The following is a 23,801-nucleotide window of genomic DNA, read 5'->3' on the forward strand; positions in this document are numbered from 1 at the left end:
GTATGTGTTTATATACTCCTAAAATGAGATACAGATTTAGATAAAATATGACAGGTGATGAATGTGATTATCAAAAAAAGAATATATTTGTCTTTAAGCAAAATAATGACATAATAATGTCAATTACTGAAAGATCATTTAATGATTATTTAGACCCTGTCTCAAACTTAGAGATGTAGGAAGTGATAATTATTACTTATGTGTCCTAAATTAAATATCTCAGTATTTGAGGAAATGCCATTAATATCTAATTATGATCTCCTGCAAAATTACAATTATTTTTTTATGTGTTAAAAATCGAACATTTAGTAGGCTGAAAATGAGCGGCATAATATAATCAATGTGCTGAATTTTATATGTTACGATTGATCATTGTTTTGATTATTGAAATAATTTCTTTTTATTACTTACAGGGGGGTACACGTATTCCGAATCTGCAAGGGTTTAAGTGAGGTTTTGGAGCTTGATATGCAAGATGGCGGCGAAACCATGACGGAATAGGATTTTTGGAACCTGTTTTCACCTGGCAAGTGGTATAAAGTATATATTTCAAAAATATCATGACGCGCATTCGGCTCTACAATTACCATGCCTCACTCGGCTTTTTATTTCATGCGTCTAGGTAGTCTAAAATAATAGACGTGTTATACGGGATTCTTCCAATCCCTAACGTCTAAACGGGAATGTGCAAAAAAAGGGGGTGTTTTAAAAATAATGAAATTGTTTTAAGTGAAGTATTTTATGGTTGAAATTGATCATAAAGAGTTATATTCATATTTTACCATGTAAGTGAAATGTTATTTTGCACTGAACAAGCATTTAATGCATAAAAACAAGTTGTTTACCTTTCCAATAAAACGAAAGTCGACTGACACAAACAACAATTATGAGAAGGGGAACAACTCAATACAATCGTAATAACTCGGCCTCCTCCGACAAAGCTTTGAGATAGACCTTGTTATACAATCATAACAACTCGGCCATGGCCGAAATGTTCCGAGCGATTTAAAACTGTGCCCTGAAGCCTTGCAGGTGCCCTTCATGTAAATATCGTTATGTTTTGACAGAATGAAATGAAAAAAACCCGTCAAACTCATAATTATAAGTTGGATATTTATTTTTTGTGTACGGAATAATATAAAATAACATTATCTGGTAATATTTCCAGTGCACCAGCCAGGATTTGAAAAGGGCAGGGTGGAGTTTTGAAAAGGGCAAGCTACATGAGTCGTGTAGGGGCAATTGGGGGAGGGGTCCACCCCTGTCACAAGTTGTTTTTTTTTTTTTTGGGGGGGGGGTCTCCCCCTAGAATTTGTTTTGTTTTCATACCATACTCAATTTAAATCATTTTCCATGATTTCCAGACTTGAACAAAATGGTGTTGATTTCTCAAAATTTAGAAGGGTGTATTTGAATATCAAAATTAAAATTTGTCTTTTTGTCTGTGGTAGTATGATTGTACTTGTCTGGAATCTTCTTTAGTGCAATGTCACATATTTCTCAAAAAAAACATGTTAAATGAAGAAAAAAACAAAGACAGTTAAAATTTGAAGCAATCAAATAAATTTTTTATAAATACACAAAAAAACGAATCTTAGTTTGGTACGATCTGGATTGGGTACGAATGTTACATTCAGCCTGGCTGTTATTTAATTGTCTTTGGTAAAATAATGTTTAATATGCTAATGTTTTAGAATAAAATGGCAATAAAAATCACTGCCCTTGCTTAAAAATCACTTATAAAACATAGAACATTGATAAATTAACTCCGAAATTCGTTCTGACAAAATGGCGGTTTCGGCGATTTTTGACATGATCGTATCCATGATAGGTAATAGCTACATAACGCATCAACATATATTTGTAGGAAACAAAGAAATTTTCATCATGAATATTTTACAAATAAGCTTTCAAAACATTTACTGAAAAAGTGACGTATTTGATTGTGTTAGCACCACCTTTGTTATGTTTAATTCGGCAGTGACCGTCTGCTTCAAATCAACAATGTTTAAATGGCAGTCTCGTCTGTACAATATAATTAACAATTATTTTATAAGATTTAATTGCGCTTGACAACATTTTTCACCATCCCTACGCATTTTCTATCGCATTTTACGAACTTTCATCATTGAATGGACAAATTCTCAATGTATATTCTGATTGGCTGACATTCAATAGCTCCGCCTCCTGCAGATGTTTCCCTATTTGGCTCTTCTTAATTATTGGATTAAAAGATGACCAATTATGAATACACGGGTCGTCTGCTCACTACACATATACACAATTAGCTGTCATATGACTTGGACAAGGCACATGAGAAGCTGAAAGGGCAGTGCGGCATAATTTAAGCAGTCAATGTGGGCATGGTGACACCTAGCGGGAACACTGAATTGTCATAAGTATTACGTAATTTGTCTCATTTATGACAGCGGATTAAGGGCTGTCAATCTTTTGGCACTAACAGGATAATTGATGCTATTAAAGCATTTGTGAAAAGGGCACTACTCAAAAAAGGGGCAGGGCGGTCAGAAAAGGGCACGGGCGCTGCGCCATTGAAAAACGGGCTAGCTGGAGCACTGATTTCTTGTTTTTATGATATTTTATAGACGCTGTATGCTTTAACCCGGAATCCTGATCGGAACAACTACCCACTTTTGATACTAAACAATTTGTACGTGAAGGATTTGCCATATCAAAAATCTAAAAAAAATCTGTCAATGTACAATTATTTGGACTAGCGGCTAGGTTATGGAATAAAAAAGATATTTAAGGAATACCTTCGGCCAGTCTGTTGTTTACAAATGTGGGAAGCGAGAATTTGATACTTTTTATGACTTTTAAGTTCCAAAAACACATATTTTTGCAATGGTTTCTGTAAATTAACATTATTTAAATGTGGTATTTTAATTTCCTGATAGTTCCTTTGCTGTACAAGAGCCTTCATGGTAATTTTATTTTGGTTTAACCACCTAAATGTGTGCTGAAAATAGTTCAACCACCTTTTGGCATCTGCACTGAAAGACACTTTTATAAATGAGAACAAACTGTGTGACAAATTAAACTTGTGACAAACTTACAATATTCAAAATATGGTAACTTGCCTCCTGAGTCAATCGAAAAAAGTGTCAGAACAATTCTGATAAGTTCGTATTTAATATTTCTGACCTATCTTCTTCAGGAATGATACATAACGACTTAAGGAAATTAAAATGTTATGGAAAATATAATTTAGTGTTTGTTTTGTTATTCAATAGTTTATTTTATTAAAAATAAAGACTACGAAACTAAATCTACCGGCATCCATGGGAAAGTATAAAATCCGGCCCTATAAGGCCTCTAGGAATGACGTCACCATTACGTCATATGTACTTCCGTTGTGTGGAAAATTCTCAATAAAAAAAAATGTTCTTATGATTGATAGACATGTTTTCACATGCTCAATACACTGTAAATCAAAACTATCATTAATCCTGAAATTTTTATACCTTAAGTATCTATTCTTGCTTGATTTATCATTTAGAGTAGAGACTAAAGCATAAACCGCTGCCCTATAGTTGAAAGTTCATTTTGGAAGATCTGTCATGGCGGACGGTGCAATTTTTAGAGTTTGTTTTTCAAGTGGAGTGATTTTTCTTAGGAATAACTTGACCCCCCCCCCCTTTTTATTGGCTTAAAAGGTAATTTAAAGCTTGTACTTTAAGAATATATGTGGTTATCATAGCCTGCATTCGCTCGAAATGCCTTTAAAAATGTTGTCTGAAAATTATAATTTTACATTGAATTATATAGGGAATAACAATGGTGGTGTGTAACCTCTACAGAGGTATAGGTAAGAAGAACACGGCCCTAGGGTCTAACTTTTTAAATTCTTTACCAATTTAATAAATTTTGGTATCGTTGTAAAGAAGAAACAACCAGCTTTCAGAAAATGGTTTTGGTTCTTAATTACTAGTTTAAAAAATAATGCTAATATTATCTTAAAGTCATTGTGGAAAATCGCGTATTTTCACACAGAGAAACAGGTATGAAAAACACGGCATGAAAAACACGGCCTTCTTTACAATAATACCAAAACTTTAAAAAAAAGTATCAATAATTAACAAATAATTATTGATACTTTTTTTAAAGTTTTGGTATTATTGTAAAGAAGGAACAACCAGCTTTCAGAAAATGTTTGTGGTTGAAAATTCATACCTTTATAAGCTACGCAAATAATGTCTGAAAGTCATCATTGAAATTCGCGTAAAATCGCACAGTAGCGAAAGTATGAAAAAACACGGCCGTAGTGTTTTAAATCTTTATCAATTTAATAAATTTTGGTATCGTTGCAAATAAGAAACAACCAGCTTTCAGAAAATGTTTTCGTAATTTATTTCCTATTGTGAAAAAATATGATAAATTTGCCTTGTATTCATCTTTGCAAACGTGCTATATACCGTAAAATGATAACAGGTTTGACGAACATGGCTTTGTGGTATAATTCCAAAATTTCTAAATCAACTTTGAAAATCATTGGCTTTTACATGCTGCTTTTTTGTTTTAAATTTATACCTTGAGTATAATGAACTTGTCTGGAATTCATCGTTGAAATTCACAAAATGTCGCACCGGGGCTAAGTGGAAAACACGGCACTGTGATCTGATTACTATATTTTTAAACCAATTAATCAGATAAATGTGTCAATGCAAAGATGAGAGCTCAAGGTTTCACATGGTGTTCTTGTTTTTAGTTTATATTATGTTTAAGTTTATATCTTAAAATTATAATTAAATGTTCATAAATTCGGCGCTGCAAATTGCTGTTAAGAGACATAATATACACATTATTGGCATTTATTATAACAACTCTATTATTACAGATAAAAGATCAGTCCGGTTGCATTGCCGGTGGGTTCCTTAAAAAAAATTATACTCGTGAAGTATTTGCTTACGTCAATTAAAAATTAAATTAAAACATCACTTTCACACATTATCTTTTGAAACATAAGATTTATTGCCCTTAATGGCTTAGACACGCCCTCTTACGGTAGCGCTCCGTTCCATCAGATAGGAGTTTCGGTGTGTCAATAAACAACTGTCCATAAACAACATATTGCACTTAGGGTCCAATAAATCACAAATTACCTGCATTTACCTACGTGCACTATTTAGCGCGTTATTGCTATGTGTGTCACAGAACGTTGATAATGACAACTTGTTATCTGGGTGTTCGGCTACATACTTCTGGTGTAAGTTTGCCAAATAATCAGTGAGGACCCGGCTTTGGACCTTTCCTTCTTCGCATTTCGTCGAATCTCTTTTACCCGGCTGAATTCTACAGTTGTCTTCCCTTTCAAAGAACTTGGTGACACTCTCTTGTAGCTTAAGTATTACTATTAAGTATTAACCTCCGTCGTCTTATTTTGGCAAAGTTCACACCGTTCATAATGACTTCTGGCAATTTGTTTATATTTACATCAAGCTCTGCAGCAAGCTTGAAAATGCACTTGTACTTTTTTATTACATCTCCGGCAATTGCACTATACAAACTCGTATTTCGGCCTCTATCGCTTTTATCTGTTTTCATGTCGTGCAACAATACATTGCCAAACAAGAGCCGCTTTCTAGCCTTTTCTCCTTTAATTCCAGAAGATTTCATGAACAAAGCTGTTTTCCGTCTTGGTGTCAGGATACCGCTGTTGCGTTTTGGTTTTGATAATCGTTTTTGTTGCAAAACTAGAAATTAAAAACCAAAACCATTTTCTGAAAGCTGGTTGTTTCTTCTTTACAACGATACCAAAATTTATTAAATAGGTAAAGAATTGAAAAAATTAGACCCGAGGGCCGTGTTTTTCTTACCTATACCTCTGTAGAGACCTAATAGGCCCGGATTTTATACATACCCGCCTCCATCACAATGGCTGACGATGGAGAAGTTGTGGATGTATTGGGAGACTTCGAGTTTAAACTGCAGTGAGTTCATGCTTTTGTAAGGTTGATGTTATAAATTGCAAAGAATTATCCAAAGTTATCAAGTTCTCAACTTGTATAACTTTGTTTTTGTGAAAGCCTAAACACACGGGTACCACTAAATAAATAGTTCTAATCTAAATATTATGCACCAGTCAATTGTAACCACGGCCCCCCAGGTCCGGGGATACGGCCCCCAGGTCCGGAGATAGCCGGGGAAATGGGCCGTGTTTTTACCTTTCAGGTGGCCCCGCAGTGCCGGTTGAATGCGGTGGTTTTGTCTTCGCGCAAAATAGAATTTGCCTTACCTAGGCTCCCTTGGGTGCGGGGGCATTTGGCGGTGATTTAACCATCAGTTCGTTTCCGCAGGGCTGAGATTTTACCCGGGGTTGGCTGGATCGAAAGTCAAAGTCCCCGCTATTCCCCGGACCTGGGGGTGCCGTGGTTACAATTGACTGGTGCATTATAGTCAGACCAATATGCTTAATATTGTTGGAAATAGCTATTCGAGCTAGAGTTGTCATTTATGTATATCCTGTTTGTTTATTTGAGTTTATTAAGGTCTGCCTGCGCTCATTGGCTGCATTATTGCTTTACCCCGCCTTGAAGCCATCACGACTTAAATTGTGTTTAAATGCCATTAGTGACATGAGATAGAAGTGACAGCAATTCGCAGTCAAATCCAGTCATTTGAAGACTTGAAGAAACTGAGTGAGATACAAGACATCCGGGTGCGATACCCTAGCTCTTTGCGAAAAGACCTCTTGGTTCTTTAACGTGCTTGGTGTAAAGCACCGATACAAGCGATACAACTTTCCTGGGTTGAACCAGTACTGAGTACACCACTTTTCCAAGCACAACCATTTAAATGCCGAGCGCCAGGGAAGGAAGCTACTTGTATCAGCTTTTAACGTCTTTCAGTATGACGCGGCCAGGGATTGAACCCACGACCTCCCGCTCCGTAGGCAGAAGCCTTAACCACTAGGCCACGAACTCAGTTATTATGTATATCCAACATGAAATAAATTTCTTGAATGTTGTATTTTGTTATATGCATGCATGATAACACTGATTTCTAAGGCTTTACTACCCCCAACACCATTTTTTGGGAGAAAGCTCCTCTAGTGTTCTAAATATTAAACAACGTTAGAAAAAAAGCTATGTTTCTCTTAAGAGAAACAAAATAGTTTGCACATTTCAAAACCACTGTATATTAGGTAAAATGACAATATCTCGTTTACAAAGGACAAACAAAATAAAATCCTAAATATATTCTATCAACAATGGACCAATTTGCAAGCAAGATATAGTACAATCCTCGCGGAACTACCACTTTCAGTTTTCCTTGGCGGATTGTCATCATCGCGGACATGAAATCCAATTTACCTAAATCCGCTTTCCTCGGCATTTTAACTCATTCACCATCCCCAGTTGATCAGTGGACCATATCATTTCAAATGCTGCGTTACTCGGAGTGAAATCACCGCGAAACTTTGAGGAAACCGAAAAAATCTCCTACTGTTCATATATCTAAGTTTGTTTAATTTTTTTGATTACCTTTTATTTTCAATAGTTTTATTGTGTTGTTTCAACATTTTTCAGACTCACTTGCACATAATATGACTGGTAATCCTTAAACAGCACACAAATTCACTATACAGTTGAACTCCACTATTCCGAACACCATTTTTCCGAAATAATCGCTATTTCGAAATTATTTTTTGGTCTCGATTTTACTCCTTTGTTTAACTAAATTTTTCATCTTTAATCCGAAATGGCTTGTCTGAAATAATCGCTAGTCCGAAGTAAAAAATACGGCCCGGATTTGGTATTTCACACCTATTTATCAATTCTTATTTCGAACTTGAACATGTCATAAGTTTTCACACCATACTTCGAATGCACTCGGGCTTCGTCTTAAGGTGACAATGGAGCACAAGTAGCGCCAGTTAAAGAATGACATTGAGCATGTTACAAACATCGATGTCAGATAATGAGCGATTCCTTTTGGTGATGTAGTGTGTATATAATTTTTTGTTAACACAACCTGAATATTGTTCGAAAATGTCTATCTCATCAGATTCGATTGCCGCATTGCTTACTCGACTTGCTACCCAACAATTCGTGCTATGTTCAGAATGCATACATGTGCTGTCACTTTGTTTTGAATGTTTATGTTGCCTAAGTAAAGAAATTAAACAATAAATCAACAAATATTTTTGTATACGAAAGATCACTCAAAACTAGGGATGCAAACGAATGGCAAAATTGATATTCGAATATTTGGTAATTCTTTCGATCTAATATTCGAATACCAAAATGAACCTGTTAGAATTGTAGTAAACTATTATTCACTATTGTAATGGTCGGGGCCCTATTACCCTTCTTTGTCGTATCCGGTAAACACGACGGACGATTATTGTTCCACAAATTATCCTCTGAATTCCCCATTTTCAGTATATACCCCAAGAAAAAGCGATACATTTTTAAAAATATCGAATTATTCCAATTCCTGTGCGTTCATATTTTTTAACAATGCAAAATAAGATCGGGGATTTTCGTACTTGACCGGTTAAATAAATATATGCGCCAACATGGGACTTGCAGCCTCGTTCTGGGATTGATGTTTACGAAATATATTTATAGAAAACGACACCATGACCAAACGGCGATTTTGACTTATGTATTGTACAACAATACAGGACATAATTTATATTCTTAAATGCTAAACCATTCAGTTACTTTTCAAGGCAAGAGCGTTATATCGAAACATGGAAAATAGCTTAAGCACATAACTAGCAGATGTCCTTCATATCATCAGGGCGATTTGAGCAATATTGCCAAGCTTGATAGCAATGAAGATAACACATGGGTATACAGGCCGATCTCTTAAACCCTTAATTAGCATGGTCATTTGAATGTACCCAAAATAATTGGAATTTGATTAATGTCACTTGTCTTTACAGCCAGTAAATTCAAAATTACGGGGACTGTTTATAGTTCCCGACGATATATCCAATATGACGCGTGTATAGTGTCATCAAGTTCACACCTTTGGCATAAGGGGCCAATCGTTGTCAAAACAAGACAGACAAAGAACACAGTAGGCAAAAAGTTTATTTATTTATTAATTCAACAAAATCATCGAATATTCGAATACCAATTTTGACATTCGAATACCAAACGTTCGATCGAATATTCGTTTGCATCCCTACTAAAAACGAATGTATTATGGTAACGTGTAACCGACATTGCAATTTTCATGACTTAGTTTTTCACGTCATCTATAATTCGCCAACGCTGTCATTTTCTGAAAATTGTTAATCTGAAATATCACTATTCCGAAATAATTTTTTGGGTCCCAAAGATTTCGGGTTAATGGTGTTCAACTGTATGTCTATGTCCATTTTTGATCCAGTTCTAAATGCATTATTATATCTCGCTCATTTGACTTTAGTCCCAGTATCTTAAAGTTATATAAACATACTGTTTTCTGCATATAATTAATTAACTACTCTAAACTTTTTTGCATTTTAAACCTCCAGTTTGCTAAAAAATGCATTTTTGGCAACAACAAACAAGTCACATAACCGAAAGTATTTCTAAATTTATTGCACAAAAGCGGCACAATACGTCACTACAAAATTTGCATATCAAAATTGCCCAAAATACTAGATTGCATTTTATACTAATAATTTCCCGACAATATCTTCGCAGATTAAATCGGTGATTTTTAAAATCCGGCACATGAGTTACCTTCATACTTTTATATGGTGATGATAAACAATGCAATGAAAATATTATATAGAATGCGGAAAAACAATTGAAATGTTACAAATGTATCACAAAAGAAATAATGTCAGGAAAAATATTCACACTTTAATACATGGTACTCAACACCTTTATTACTCAATATCAAATTTAGTCCTCAACAATTTTATATTTAAATTAGAATTTAAATATGTAGCGAAATTCAGTACACCTTGAATTACATCGTAGTCGCAATAATAACATAACAATGGCAGAAGATAGGAGTGAGAGTGAATTCGTTCGAAATACCAAGGGAAAAAAGCGTTGTATGGGAACATTTTGCCTTTATGATGTGAAGAATATGTGATGCAACAGAAATCCCTGATGATTACAGCTGTTGCAATCGATGCTAAAGTGCAGTTATTTTAATTCAATTGGGGTACGTCAAACATGTTTGCACATTTAGAGAGACACCACAAAGTTTTAATATCAAAGACAAACTCAAATCTAAAATCTGTATTGTAAGGGGGAAAGAGAGAAGCCCTACGCTTAAGATAGAACAACCTAAGGCCAGAGTTTTTTATTTTTTCGTTTTACGGGAGCGCCGTACCTAAATATTGCAAAACCCAAATAAGAAAAAGATTCAAATTCCTTACTTATTTTATTTTTTCCGCCACCCGTTTTTCAATCTCCAATATAAAATAAAATTTAGTGTGAGATTTTAAATGTCAAATGGTGGGTTCTGGTGTGTCCTGGACAACATTTCTATGCATTCAAATAGGTGTTGTTCTTGTTTTAAAATGGTCATGCTGGTTGTTTTTAGTTGGTATTAATTTGTTGTAATTATCTTTAAAAAAATAAAACAATGCAAGTTTCAAATATTTTATGTCATGCAAACCTATCATGAACACATAAATATATCAGAATTAAATACTGCATCAATGAATCAAATAAGCTTATACAAACAGAACTAGCTTATATCAAACAACATGACACCAATTGTAAAAACGAAACAAAACTAGTCAATATATCATCAGTGAAACTACTCCTTGGGGAGCTCCCACTTGGCCAGGTTGTAGGCAGTCTTAAGGAGCTTGACCCCAAGCTCGTCATCCTTGGGACAGTTTGGCCAGTACAATTTTCTTCATTGGCTCCTCGGACCGCAGAACTGTGTTCTCTAAGGCGGCCTAATGTGCTGATTGACTGAAAATACACAAAATATTTCATATAAAAGTTTGTACCAACTGAAATTATTTTGATAATTTTACTTTTTGAATGATTTCTTATTTGGACTGTCGATCATGTCATCGCTTTCAACATCGTCATCATAACGTTTCAGGCCTGGGAAATCCCGCAGAAACAATGAAGAAAGCATGATTACTATTGAACAGAATGCAAAATATCTCGTATATAGAATATTGATGTTAACCTATCGAAGAATAAATAATAATGAAAGCATTTCTGAAATAAAAACCTGGAAGTGTGATTCGCACTTGCCCTTCTTCTCGCTAACTTCGCGGTAATCACACCCATTTAAGTTCATTTGTCATCAATGCACATCGTTTAAACCGTTATTGTCATCAGGTATAAATCCTATTTAGCACTAATTGACTTTTGCAAACAACGGCAAGTGTAAATGTGAATCCCTTACAATTTTATTACATCGATGACGTAGTGCATGTACACAAATTCAATGGTGCAAACACGTGCCTCGATTGAATAAAACAAGCGTTCTCATTGGCCGAAGTAAATGGACCAAATTTACTAGGTTTAACAGGATTGGCTGTTTGTCAATTGCACTGACAGACGGGAGGTGGAGTCGCTCTGTTATGACAAGCGATAGTTTTAAACGATGTCGGGTATATATTTTGAGAGCGATATTGTTTATTGATATCTGAAAAAGTCGGCGAAGTTGACTTCGCTTTGATCTTAGAAAATAGCCGCGGGCAGGGCGACTTAATCGCCTAAGTCGCCTGGTAGGATGAGCCCTGTACATACAGACGCACAATACAGACGCACAGACAGCTGTACAAACAGACATACATACAGACAGACATATATACAGACAGACATACATACGGACACACATACAGACGCACATACAGACATACATACAGACAGACATACATACAGACGCACATATAGTCGCACATACATATGCACGTACAGGCGCACAGACAGACATAATAAAATATAATTTTAATAAATAAAATATCTATAAAACATAGCAATGCATATTTTAATTTTGTCCGGTCCGGCCAGTCTTTTATACCAACACAAACGAATTCCCTAACAGTTCGGAGATTTCAATTGGTCCGGATTTGGTCCGGTCCGGCCAGTCTTTTATACCCAACCTTTTAACCTACCGTATTTTCTCGACTATAAGGCGATTCGCTTATAAGACGGCCCCCTAACTTTGCCCATGAAATCTGGTGCTTTTTGTTTCAACTCGCTTAAAAGACGGGGTCAATTTTTAAGCAAATCTAAAATGCTAAAATTCTTCTTAATGTGTAAAAATGTTCAAGCTCAACGGACAATTATCAAATTTCGCGGTAACTGATTTTGTTTTACTCAAAGAAAATGGCGGTCAACTGTGAGCTCTCTATTTGGAGGTAGGTTAAAAATGAGTACATGGTTACGCGTTTAAGTTTGCAGGACGGGTCGTTACTTATCGGAATTGTAATAATTAATCAATAACAACGTATGTTTGTTTTAGTTGATTTTTTTTTATTGAAGACACCAATGAAGTTCTTCGGCAAAATAAATGGCTTCAATAACATAACTGCGAAAAGCCGAGGCATGAATAGGTGTTTGTTTAGCAATAATGCTTTAGGCAATATTGTCCTTGATTGGCAACGATCATAAAGGATTCATATTCGCATTGTCATTTGTTTGCTTAATCAAATTGACAGTTAGGTACCTACATCATATTAAGATTCCAATTTATTGATTTGATATATCTGTCAAAATAATTATACTGACACGCGCCATGAGAAAAAATGGGGTGCAGAAATAACGGTACACTGTGTGACGTCAGAGCACGCGCGGTGAAGAGATTTCCTGTTGTTGTTTACTAAATTGCCCCATACTTGTATCAGCAGACGATATACTGGATAGACGAATACCCTATGTAAAATTTTACTGATTTTGACTTGAATCTTTTTTTAATATTTTATCGACTCGCTTATAAGACGGGACCCCTACTTTGGGGGTAAAAATCGGGACCCAATTTCCCCGTCTTATAGTCGAGAAAATACGTTATTGCTAATTTCACAACAACAAAAAATTATCGCGCACAATTTCCAAGATGGCGGAAGCCAGCGCTTCCGGTATGATGTCACCATTGCGTCATATGTACTTCCGTCGTGTGGAAAATTCTCAATAAAATGTTTTTATGATTGATAGACATGTTTTCACTTGCTCAATACACTGTAAATCAAAAATATCATTTTTCCTGAAAGTAGAGAGATTTTTGAGAGGAATAACTTGACCCCCCTTTTTTATTGGCTTAAAAGGTAATTAAAAGCTTGTCCTAATATATATGTTTATCATAGTCTGCATTCGCTCGAAATGCCTTTAAATGTTGTCTAAAAATAATCATTTCACATTGAATTATAGATGAAATGACAATGGTGGTGTGTAACCTTCCTGCTTATGATGTTAACTGAAATATGTTTCATTGTTTTGTGATATCACATGCATATTATATGCCATGATGAAAATGAAACTTGAAACTTGCTTATTATCATCATCTAAGCGCTTGTAAGGAAAATGGCCACCTTTTACGGAATTAGTTTGAAGACTGTTGTCCTTATAATCAGTGCTTTTGTAATTTTGTGATATTTCGGAATGGAAATTGTATTTTTTTTATACGAAAGCATAAAATCACTTAAATATTTCTGTGTATAACCCTGTTTACACTGGGATAAACTGAGAATTGGAATTTGCTGTACAGGTTCCGACTACAGACTGTAGCATGAACCGCAAGCAGGACAACTCAAATTGACACTATTTTCACTGTCCAAAAACTGGTAACAAAATGGAGGGATTTTAGTGGGTTCCATTTATGCCATTTTAAGGTTCATTAGTTTGAAGCAAAACAAACGACTGTTGGTTAAAGTTGATACTTTGATCTTGTGGTGCACGCTATTCTCAAATAAAAAATTGCAAAAAATACTGGAAAATTATTTTTTTTGAAAATTTTAGATTTTGTTAAAAATGGGATTATGGGGTTGAAAAGTCTTCGTTTTTAGAAGGGGTTGAAAAGTCTTGGGATTGAAAAGTCCTGCTCCCCAAAAATCAAATAGAAGTATAGTTTTATACCCATTCTTTAAAGAAATGCAAAAAAATCCACATTAATGGGCTGTTAAATATTAAAACTTGACCATTGTATAAACCTGTTTGGATGCATTGGGATAGAAGGAACCATTGACTTTAGGCATATTAGTAAATATTTTTGTGTATAATAAGTGAAGTGCGCGCCTATTATGGAATGGGAATTTATTTTAGTTAATGGTAGGAGCGGTTTTTAAGTTGGTTGACAGTTGGGTTTTACTGTTATTTTATAATGATTAAAAAATGCAAATGGGTGGCAATTGCATGGGTGTTAAAAATGCTTTTTATGGTTAAATAGATAGTCTTCAATTTATCTTCAAAACATTATTTCGGAAGAACGTCTTCAATTTATCTTCAAAACATTATTTCGGAAGAACGACAAATAAGTTTAATAACTGTTTTTGGAAACTCGGGTGATGATTTTATCATTAATATACGTTTAAAATAAGTAAACACTAAAAGTGCACACTGACAGTTGATTACGATACACCTAACAATTTGAGTCATTACAGTAAAACATGGATTATAAGTGAATTATATGCGTAAGAGAAGATTTTCTGTCGAAAAAACGAATGTCAACAATCGGCATGGAACTGGGATATTCGTATCAAAGGGCTATGTATGTAAGTATCTTTGAGTAGTTTTGTACGTTGATGTGTTCAAAAATGTTTGTTTTTTAATTTATCTTTGGAATTCTTAAATCATTTTTATTTGCTAAATGTTAAGACAGCGTGTTAATATTTTTACATACATGTACTATAATTATATATTATTATAAATATACATGTTACATCTACTTATGCACCAGTCAATTGTAACCACGCCCCCCCCCCCCCCCCCAGGTCGGGGGTATACCAGGGATAGCTGGGGAAACTGTGTTTTTACCTTCGAGGTGTCCCCCCAGTGCCGGGTGAATGCGGTGGTGGGGCGTGGTTACAATTAACTGGTGCATTATGCATTGTCATTATTAATTGTAACCACGCCCCCCCCCCCCCCCCCCAAGGTCAGGGGAATAGCCGGGACTTTGTCTTTCGGTCCAGCCAACCCCAGGTAAAATCCTCGTCCTGCGAGGACGAACTGATGGTCAAATCCCTGCCATATGCCCCCGCACCCCAGAGAGCCTAGGTAAGGCATATTCCCCGCTATATTTTGCTCGAAGACAAAACCACCGCATTCACCCGGCACTGCAGGGCCACCTGAAAGGTAAAAACACAGCCTGTTTCCCCGGCTATCCCCGACCATGGTTACAATTGACTGGTGCATTATGTACATGTTTCATATTTTTAAAGTACTAATGCACATTATTTATGTATATGATATGAGTATGTAATCTTTTATTTGATTGTTTTATCTTAGAAAAATATTAGACTTAAAATTTTGTTTAAAAATGATGTGTTTTGGTATGTGACCTATTTTTAACAAACCATAATACATGAACATACCCATTATTTGTTTACAAGCTGCATATTTTCAAAATAAACCTGTATGAAAAGACGTACATGGTTTCGGGCTGGAAGCCACGACAGCTTTGACACTAGCGACTTTCATTTGCTTGATGTAGGTCTTGTTAAAACCCCGTACTGTTGTGAATCATTATCAACCATATGCACAACAACTACACATTTGTGCTTACCAACTTACCGGTACTCTTGGCTAAAACGGATATTAGTGCAGAATGTATAATTGATACATGTGCATTTGTCTTTCACAGCTGTAGTTTCTGCCGGTTGATAATCAGAAGTCTAATTTCTTTCAGGTAGGAAAATAACTGAATATTACTAAGTCAACAAATTAGGGTTATGAAGAATTCAAGCCTGCCTATGTTGGATCATTGAGACTGCAGATTTGACATCCATGTCATCCACAAGGCAGTCACATCTGATAGAGATGATGTGAGTATTTCATATAAAACATATTTGAGTTGGTGTTTGTTGTTTTATAAACTCACTGTATTCAATAATCAAGTGGTGGTGGTGGTGGTGGTGGTGGTGGTGGTGATGATGATGATGATGATGATGATGATGATGATGATGATGATGAATTGAATTGATAAATTTAGTAATTTTTAGCTCTACTGGCCAAAGGCCAGAAGAGCTTATGCGATGGTAATGTGTACGTAGTATGTGCATCCGTGCGGTCGTGCGTCTGTAAACAATTGCTTGTGAACACTATACAGTCTTCAGTTTTGATTGTATCTCGATGAAACTTGTACAGTATCTGGATATCCATTAGAGCTGGGTTCCTTTCGAATCCAGATCCGCCCATAAATGCCTAGATTATGGGCCATGAAAGTTTTAAAGAAATGCTTTCTATTTTTAGCCAGGTCTGCATGAGCGAATTCTATTTTTAGCTAAGTTTACATGTACATGTAAATTCAAGTCTAGAGTTAAGGGAGACAATTTGCAAGTCTAGGATTTTGAGAGACAATTTGCGTTTTGCTTCTGCAGTTGATTTTGTGAATTACTCTGCCTTGTTCTTGTTGAAAGCCCAAAGGCCATTTTTTAGCTTTAAGTTCTGTAGTTTGCGCATTCATTTTAACAAAATTGGTTGCGAATGTTTAAGTTATGCACCTGGTGTCATTACTGGCCACACCCAGGGTTCACAGGTTTGGTAAACATAAATCTGGAAAGGTTTGAAAATCTTTTTGTGTGTTCGTGCATCCATCTCAGCACAATTGATTGTGAATATTTGTTCAAATTGATCAATGTTGTCCTAGGATGCCCTTGACTTTGACCTTTTGACCATCTTTTTTTAACTTTAAAAACTACAGAAATTTTTACTATGAGAACAGTTTTGAAAGCATTTTTTTTTGTCAGATGACTTTTACTTGGCACATATTAAAATAGTTCATGCAACTAATCTGCTTACAATACTTTCTGGGCTCAGATGTTGAACGTGCTACGTTTTCAGGTAACCCAAACACAAAACATAAAGTATATGTCTGTTGCCTTTTACCCATACATACATGCTCTGGATTGATATGACCACAAAAGCCATGCCAGTAGAGCATAGGCCCTTTTGGGCCTCTTGTCTTTATATATTATCTACATGTATGTATCAGCTTGTTGTTTTTTTAAATAATGTCGAGAAATATTAAACTGTTTATATTTTATTTTGTATATGTATGGCAGTATTATTATCTATACTAATAAGTTAGAAAGGCTTTTAAAGTACATTTTTTTTCCTTTACAGCACTAAAAATTCTAGATGGGTAAAGAACCTGAAGGGGCATAAAAACCAAATCAGCATTGACTCAGTATTGAGTAATTATCATCTGTGCACACACTACAAGTACAAACGCATGGGAACAGACCAAACATCAAATGTTGAAGAGTGAAGACTTATTGTGAAAAATTCTAAATGTAAGAATACCATTGACAAAATAAAGCAAATAGACATCGATTACCTACAGAGACTGTTTACATGTTATAATATTAAAAAGACAAATAAGTTGAGAACTTTCACTCTGACATTTTTGGAGGGGCATTACCGCCTACATGCACATAGTGTTCTTGTTTCTTTACATATTTTAATTTGAAAGGACATTCATTGTTTTTAAATCTGAATTCTGAGTTAGTATCATACGTAAAATTCATTTATTTGAATGATTACATTTTATGAATAAGTCCAATAAAGCTTTATCAATTATTACAAGAAAAGGGTTGATTTTTAAGCATTTTATTAGCTATAAAAATGTATGGTTACATGACATTATGTATATTTTCTTCAAAATTGAACGGTAAACTATCATAAATTGTCTTTTAAATTGTTCATTAGTCATCATAGAAAATATTTAAAATGATTTCAGCAGGTTGTCTTATTATTAATTATTTTTTATGAATTCATAAAACTGCTTTATATTTTCAAACATCGAAATACTGCTCTGTTCAGAAGACTCACAAGATCAATCAAAATGATTTTTTTGCATGTGTATCAATAATGCTGTTCGGTTGATCTTATGTTTTCTGTTAACTGAAGTTTATTTCACCAGAAACTGTTGTGTTTATTTCATGGAGGTATTAGACGCAGGGAAAAACATCTGTGAAAAGTCCGAGAAAAAAACTTTTAATCTATGTTTTTGGTTAAAAGACGCATAGAAAAAATGTCAAAATCGTCCGGCATTTTCAGCCACCATGTTTGTTGACAGTGACAAAAAAAAAAAAAATCGTGAAAATGGCGATGGTTATCTTTAAAACCATACAACCATACTGTCGAGAATGAAAAGTTATGTTATGCAAAAAATATTTTGACAGTGCCCAACATTGCTTTTTTATATGTAAGTTTGATTATTGTTTAATTCAATTTATTATTCAAAATAATATTGAATACCGTAATTCACAAGAGTTCGGACACCATAAATTAATTATTTTTTCGCTCTCCGAATACATAGAAAATTATCATTTTTACATTTCATTTACATGTTTGTTTAACCTGCCTTTTTTCTTCATGTTTGCTTTTTACCACTTATTAATTTATCCGTAGTAATCAATGGTCATAAACTTATTTATTACGCCTATAAGTGTAAATCCTTCATCAAGTTAATTAAAACACCATTTTATACATGCACTGAACTGTGTGACGTCACATAACTTACAGTTATACCCACGAGGATCTTGTGGAGAGCATGGACATTGCTATGCAGGATTAATGTATAACTGTACGATTATTGATTCTTACAGTCTTTAAGTGTGGTACAAGTTTGAAAGTTTATTTGTAGATCGTTTTACAAACATGTCTTGTCTATGTTTTCTTAATCCCTTGATTGCCCTTGTTGTTTGTTTAATCCTCAAATAAATATATCACACTTCCTTTTCAACAGGCAATAAATTGTTTAGGATGGGTAGTAACTAATTAAATTGTCACAGTGGTGGATACGGTTAGGTAATCTAGCCAGGCATTGAAAAGATAAAAATCAATAATCTTCGTCTGTGAAACTTGGTAACTATGAAAGTTATGATTGATGTCCGAAAATTAGGTACGCAAAATAAAATATTTTGGGAAATAATTATGGGTGTCCAAATATTTAGAGTGTCCGAACTCTTAGGTGAATTACGGTAACTTTAATCGAAAAATATTTTTGTTGAAATTATAAATGTCTTACGATATACCGTATCCCGATCTTCAACTGCCGTTTTAACCCGTATATACTCGATCAATATGACGCGAGTAACATCCCTTTCTACATAAATCTAAACAAACTCTCGGCTTGAAATTGACCTCAGAAAAAAAGTTCAAAAAATTGTTACTGGGTATTATACGCAGGCATTTTTTTGCATCAAAATCTGAGGGAAAAAACTTTTTTGTCTCATTTGTCATATTGAATTGGTACATATTTCATATAAAGTGAAAAAAACACACACTATTTTTAAAGATGCACTCTTACTCCCAAACAAGACTTATCACAATTAATATTATTGTTTTGATTTTTCAAAATGGGTTGATAGATGTCAACAACAATGTTTCTAATGAAGGATTTTGAGTTCAATTTGCTAATAAGAATGAACATAAAACATTGTATTTCTGCCTTGTGATACTATAGCAGACCACAGTAAATCTTTTAGCAATCACCAATCATTTAATATTTGTCATGCTTTCTGCTATTATAAACAGGGTCACAAGCTTGTTATAAATCAGTAAACAATATTTCAGTAAATGCATTATTTAGTAAGTAGTTATTGTTTTATCAGTCAATTTGATGTGTGTTATAAATACAATTATATGCAGGGCTTCCATTAAAGGAAGTTTGGAAGTATATTACTCCTTAGAGATGGGTTAAAACTTTTAAAATTGATTTCTAGGAAGTACAAAAACTTCCATAATTTTGAAGAAAACCACCAAAGTAGAAAGCTTGGAAGTTCAAAATATTCAAACCTTGTGTCAATATTACTTTTATGGTCACAATTTCAATCAGTCTTAAGATAAAATGATTTATTACAATATAAGTCTTTGAATTTGGCAAGTTAAAGTTACAAATTACTTGATTTTTAACATTCTAATTGAAAAATAGTGGAAAAAGATATTGTATTCGGGAGATTTTAACTTCCACATTTCAGTGTAAAACTTCCAAAATTGATGGACAGGAAGTTTATTCTTCTAGTTTCAAATTCTTAATGGAAGCCCTGTTATATGTATTGATTTCAAATAAGAGTTTCACTTTTAAAGATGCTCATTTAAAGATAATGAACAGACACACAAAAACTAGACACATTTGATACTAATTGTATGAATGATTATTGTTTAGGTGACCTCTGATTTGTTTTGGAGATATTCATAAATGGGTGTTATTCTTTGTTGTCTTCAGTTTCTTATACATTTAAGGATTTTTATAATTGCTTTTCTGGTATATATTAATTTAATGCAAATGAAAACACACTTTAAAGTAGACACATGATACTAATTATATAAATGATTATTGTTTACATGTACTCTGATTTGTTATGAAGATATTCATAAAGGGGTGTTCTTCATGTTATTATACATTTTGGACTTTATTTAGTATTGCTTTTCTGGTATATATTCATTTAATGCACAAAGAAATTATTTTAAGTGTTCAGTATCACTTTCACACAATGTTTAATATTATTTTGTGCATATTTGGCCTATTTATGCTTATATGTGCATTGTTGTATTTCAAAACCTTTGTGAAAAATAGAAACAGTATTATTTCTTTCATGCATAGTCTGATACATATTCAGTTTGTATGCATTATTTTTATCATATTTGAAAAAATTGCCATTGTCCTATAAGACACATGCTATTTTTGTGTTAATATCACCATAAACTAAAAACATCCATTTTCAACTCTTCTTTACCATGTAAATGGAGAAGTTAACATTACAACTCCATTGACCAGTTTTTATGCAATTTGTCCAATTTCATACATTTTAGTATTATTAAACAGCTAAAAACAAGGCATGTTATGTCATAAAAGCATTTCATCTAGTAAACAATGTTCTCTTTTTATATAACAGTTCAATAATTTTGTTCTATTTATGTTTGTAACTTTCACACGAAATGATAATGTTTATTAAAGTACTACAAAAATTGTTATTTCATGTCACTTCTTCATGATGAATTCCCCATATAATCAGGAAACTTATTCTTCCCTTCAAGTTGTCATTCCAGCATGGTGACTTTGCCCCCTCCCCCTTAATGATTAGAACTGCAGTGTACAAGAACAATACGGTAACTCTATTTCAGCGAATTGCAAGAATTATTCCCTTTGTTCCTTTTCCTGTCCGTAGCATAACAAGAAAACTACTTTTTGGAATTTCATTAAACATTATTCAATGGTAAAGCACAAGAGGAAGTGCAGTGCACAATGACTATAGCTGTATTTCAGCTAATTACAGAATTATTGCCCTTTGCCTCTTTTTCTTGACCAGAGCATTACTTTCAAAATACTCATGATATTGAAATAAAACTTGGTTTATGGATAGGCGACAATGACAAAAAGTACAGTGCACAAGCACCCTAATTCTGTTGTGTTCATTAATGTACCACACCCCTAATGAAATGTTCAACTTGAAACTCTTCAATTTCAATGCTTTAGCCTATGTTGTTAAGCAAAATACTACAAATATTTTGAGAATTTCATGGATGCGGTTCGATGCATTGTAATATGCTTGTTGGCCTTGACATTCCTTGTTTTTCAACATATAACAAATGCATAAACTATTAAACGGCGCCCTTTGTTTCTTTGCATCAATGGTCTTTCGTGTTTTGGTTTCTTTACTGCAGAAATGCTCAATATCAATAAAACCTGAAAATTCAAGTGTGTATATATTTCGGACGAATATTTAAAAGTTTGCTTAAAGGGATGTGTTTGAATTCATCTACTTAATTTTGATTGAATTTGATACTGTTTTAATTTTTGTAATAAATTGTAAGGGAAATAATGAAAAGCTTTATATTAAAACTATAATTATGTATGACGTTTTTAGTTTATGGATAATGATTTTTTTGTAAAAGAACAGGTATTTTAATTCAGTAAAATAAAATTTGATATGGTAATATTTTAGATTAATGGAACTTAAACATTAATGCTTTAACTTTCAACAAGTGTTATTCATTGCATCATTCTGGTATCAACATTTAATGTATTTAAAGGAAGTTTTGGGTTGGTAAAGTAATACATGTACTAATATTGTGGCTAAGATTTCAAAATGACATATATCATTTTATATTCATACTTCAAGCAGAAAATTAATTAATTATGTGATTCAAATACTTTTGTTTGTTTGTTTCTCTCTTGTTAAAGATATAGTAACATTTAAGATCAAAATTGAAAAGTGCAAAGTCCCTGCAAGCTGCAATTACATGTAACTTTCATTTCCAAGTTGACAATTCACCAATATTCTATATATAAAATGTATCATTTAATGCTTTTCATAGACAAATATCTTCCAATTGTTTTTTTCCAAAGATAGTTTAATAGAATCTATACTACCATGATTACATAAAAGAGTTACAGAAAACAGTTTTACAGCTGGTAAAGGCCCGGTCACACCGCAAGAACTTTGCTGGAGCGTTCCTGGAGCGGTGACCGCTCCGAAAGTTTTGAGCTGCACAAAATATTGCGAGCGGTGAGGAGCGGGCAATTTTCCGCTCCGGCAAAGTTCACCACCGTTCCAACAACGCCCAGTCAAAGTTTGGCACCGCTAGACGCAAGTTCGTGGACGCTTGGGTCCGCTAGGTCAACGCAGAAATCTTGAACGCTGGACCACCGCTGCTTCGCCAGCTTTGCCCGGGCGGTGATTAAACGTTGCACAAACTTTGGTGGAGCGGTTGTAAGCGTTTTACGAGCGGACACGGGATTGCTGGAACGGTGTCGGTGTTGAAGCAGCGATCCATTGCGGTGATGAACTTTGGTTTGGCGTTGGTATGGAGGAGTCGGAGCGGGACCAGAATAAACCAACGCTCGCTACCGTTAAGCCAACGCTATAGCAACGCCGGCTTCAGCGGTTCACCGCTAAGGCAACGCCCTTGTATTCGATTTTTTTCCCATTTTGTGCACGGTGACGAGCGTTGTCGAAATTCGGTCCTCTCTCCCTACCGTTCAAGGAATTCTCCAACAAAGTTCGGGCGGTGTGACCGGGCCTTAAACAACATCTTATAGCTGTTTTAGGCCAATTTACCAGGGTTGAAAAATAAGGCTTTTTTATTAGAGTGTTGGTAACGATTTTCAAAAAATTATTAAAAAATCATTTTTTGGTCAAATTTGAAAAATTAAACTGTTCTGAACTTCTCTTAAATTGAATAATAGGTGTGCAAAATTTCATTAAAATATTGCAATATTTAAAAAATCAATGGTTCATGCTACTACAGAAAAAGACGAGAATGTGACATTGGATTTGGCTTGTTTGTCTAAAGGCAATAAAGTTATACCAACATATCGCATACCATTTTAATGGGCATTGACTCCTCTTTTCATGTCACCCATTTTAAAATGGATTGTTTGTATGTTGATTAAAAAACTAACAAAATTGAACTCTACTGTGAAATCTGGTAAGTTTGAGTTACATACCTGGTTTCTTTTCTTGTATATCAAAGACATTGAATTTCTTCAGATGTGTTGTTATCTCAATTTAATTATGTACCCAAAATGATATTAATCAACATTTTAGACACAAACAATGTGCCAGATGACTTATGTTTTGCCAGTGCAGTTTCAGTGACTATAAAAAGCACTGCAAAAGTATTAATGCTCATTAAAATCATGCATATATAATAATTTATGTGTAATTTTACTAATTTTTATTTAAAAGT

At 34.2% G+C, this 23,801-nt stretch overlaps 2 protein-coding genes across 4 annotated transcripts in view; one reads left to right on the top strand and one right to left on the bottom strand.

The window, feature by feature from the left end:
- The window catches only part of LOC128213369 (E3 SUMO-protein ligase ZNF451-like), a 148,747-nt gene extending 145,630 nt beyond the window's left edge, over positions 1-3,117 (bottom strand). The window contains exon 1 of the mRNA XM_052919015.1: positions 3,078-3,117. The gene's annotated coding sequence lies outside the window, so the exon portion shown is untranslated. The remainder of the gene's footprint in view (positions 1-3,077) is intronic.
- A 2,754-nt stretch (positions 3,118-5,871) lies between these two features.
- LOC128213430 (histone H2A deubiquitinase MYSM1-like) overlaps positions 5,872-23,801 on the top strand; it is a 67,418-nt gene continuing 49,488 nt past the window's right edge. For all 3 annotated transcript variants that reach the window (XM_052919116.1, XM_052919118.1, XM_052919117.1), the window contains exon 1: positions 5,872-5,951. In XM_052919116.1, the coding sequence (XP_052775076.1) occupies positions 5,896-5,951 (56 nt within the window). In that variant the 5' untranslated portion in view covers positions 5,872-5,895. The remainder of the gene's footprint in view (positions 5,952-23,801) is intronic.

This window comes from Mya arenaria, chromosome 13 (genome assembly GCF_026914265.1).
Source record: "Mya arenaria isolate MELC-2E11 chromosome 13, ASM2691426v1".
Lineage (NCBI taxonomy): Eukaryota > Metazoa > Mollusca > Bivalvia > Myida > Myidae > Mya > Mya arenaria.